General features: G+C 42.4%; 1 protein-coding gene across 1 annotated transcript; it reads right to left on the bottom strand.

Annotated features, from left to right (window-relative positions):
• Positions 1-818: 818 nt before the first annotated feature.
• Positions 819-1,763, bottom strand: LOC138420140 (olfactory receptor 5P4). The gene has a single exon (XM_069553296.1). It carries the CDS (start codon positions 1,761-1,763, stop codon positions 819-821), a length of 945 nt encoding a protein of 314 aa, XP_069409397.1.
• Between the last annotated feature and the right edge of the window lie 371 nt (positions 1,764-2,134).

A 2,134-nucleotide genomic window follows, 5' to 3' on the forward strand; every position in this document is an offset into this window, starting at 1 on the left:
CAAACAGTGGCTGACTTTATTTTTCTGGGCTCCAAATTCACTGCAGATGGTGATTGCAGCCATGAAATTAAAAGATGCTTACTCCTTGGAAGGAAAGTTATGACCAACCTAGACAGCATATTAAAAAGCAAAGACATTACTTTGCCAACAAAGGTCCGTCTAGTCAAGGCTATGGTTTTTCCTGTGGTCATGTTTGGATGTGAGAGTTGGACTGTGAAGAAAGCTGAGCGCTGAAAAATTGATACTTTTGAACTGTGGTGTTGGAGAAGACTCTTGAGTGTCCCTTGGACTGCAAGGAGATCCAACCAGTTCATCTTAAAGGAGACCAGTCCTGGGATTTCTTTGGAAGGACTGATGCTGAGGCTGAAACTCCAATACTTTGGCCACCTCATGTGAAGAGTTGACTCATTGGAAAAGACCCTGATGCTGGGAGGGATTGGGGGCAGGAGGAAAAGGGGACGACCGAGGATGAGATGGCTGGATGGCATCACGGACTCGATGGACGTGAGTCTGAGCGAACTCCGGGAGTTGGTGATGGACAGGGAGGCCTGGCGTGCTGCGATTCATGGGGTCACAAAGAGTCGGACACGACTGAGTGACTGAACTGAACTGAAGCAAACACACATTTTAGTGATACACTTAACTTTATTTACATGGTCTTTTATATTTACAGAAGCTTCTCACTATAAAAGCAATAAAGTTAGTGATGTATGTATGTGTATATATGTTAGTCACTCGGTCATGATAAGTATCAATAAAAATATCCAGCAAAAAATCCCCCAAATGAATAGTTTGTTATGTATAGATTTATATCTGATTTAATTCAGGAAAAAACAGTGTATTCTCACCACTAGTTTTCTCATAGCCTCTTTCACCTCCTTGTTCCTCAGACTGTAGATGAGTGGGTTCAACATGGGGACCACCACTGTGTAGATAACAGATGCCACTTTGACCTGATCAGCTGAATAGTTCGATTTAGGCATCACATAAACGAATAAAACTGTCCCGTAAAACAAAGTGACTGCAGTGAGGTGGGAGGTGCAGGTCGAGAAGGCCTTCTTCCTCCCCTCAGTGGAGTGCATCTTCAGGATTGAGTGGAGGATGTAGCTGTAGGACACAATTATGGTAAACAGCGTGCTTATGAGGACTGATGCTGAGGAGACGGCTGGAGAGATCTCAGCAATATAAACATGGCCACAAGAAAGCTTCAAGAGTGGGAAGAGGTCACAGAAAAAATGATTGATTTTATTTGGTCCACAGAAGGAGAGATTCATCAAACAACCGGTAAACGATAAAGCATTCATGCAACCACCCAAGTAGGAGGCCCCCAACAGGAGGAGGCAGACCACTGGGGCCATCTGGGTGGAGTAGAGCAGGGGAGAACAAATGGCCACGTAGCGATCATAGGCCATGGTGGCCAGCAGGAAGCACTCTGTAGTCCCAAAGGCAACATCAGAGGCAAGCTGGACTACACAACCAGTGATTGGGATGGCAGTTCTCTCTTTTAAGAAACTCATCAGCATGATTGGTGTAACTGATGTGGAATACCCGATGTCCACAAAGGCCAAATGGCTAAGGAAAAGGTACATAGGTGTGTGAAGCTGTGGGCTACTTCGGATTAAGATGATTATGCTGATGTTTCCCACTATGGTAACTACGTAAACTCCTAGAAAAATCACAAAGAAGATGGCACATAGTGTCACATTATCCGTTAATCCCAAAATAATGAACTCTGTCACTGTTGTACGGTTTGCAGCCTCCATCCATCCATTTAACAGTGCCTATTGAAATCAGAACCAGAGGAGATTAAATTGACTGGAATGACCCTACATTTTATATGCATACCTAAGCATAACCTAAATATAATCTTATACATATGTCAAATGGTAAATTTGCCTTATTTACAGAATACTTTGTGCACATAAGCTTTCTTTTCAGTTTCCATGAAAATATTAAAATTGAAGCCTCAGTTACCTTATGAATCAGCTATTTTATTCCTATGTGTATACCGTGGAATAAGTGTTACCTGTGTGCAAGGGAGATATGCAAAGTAATGTTTATAGCAATATTGATTGCAATAACATGAACTGTAAATAGCCTGAATGTTTATAGAAAGAGCAGCTCTTGATATTTC

This window comes from Ovis canadensis, chromosome 15 (assembly GCF_042477335.2).
Source record: "Ovis canadensis isolate MfBH-ARS-UI-01 breed Bighorn chromosome 15, ARS-UI_OviCan_v2, whole genome shotgun sequence".
Lineage (NCBI taxonomy): Eukaryota > Metazoa > Chordata > Mammalia > Artiodactyla > Bovidae > Ovis > Ovis canadensis.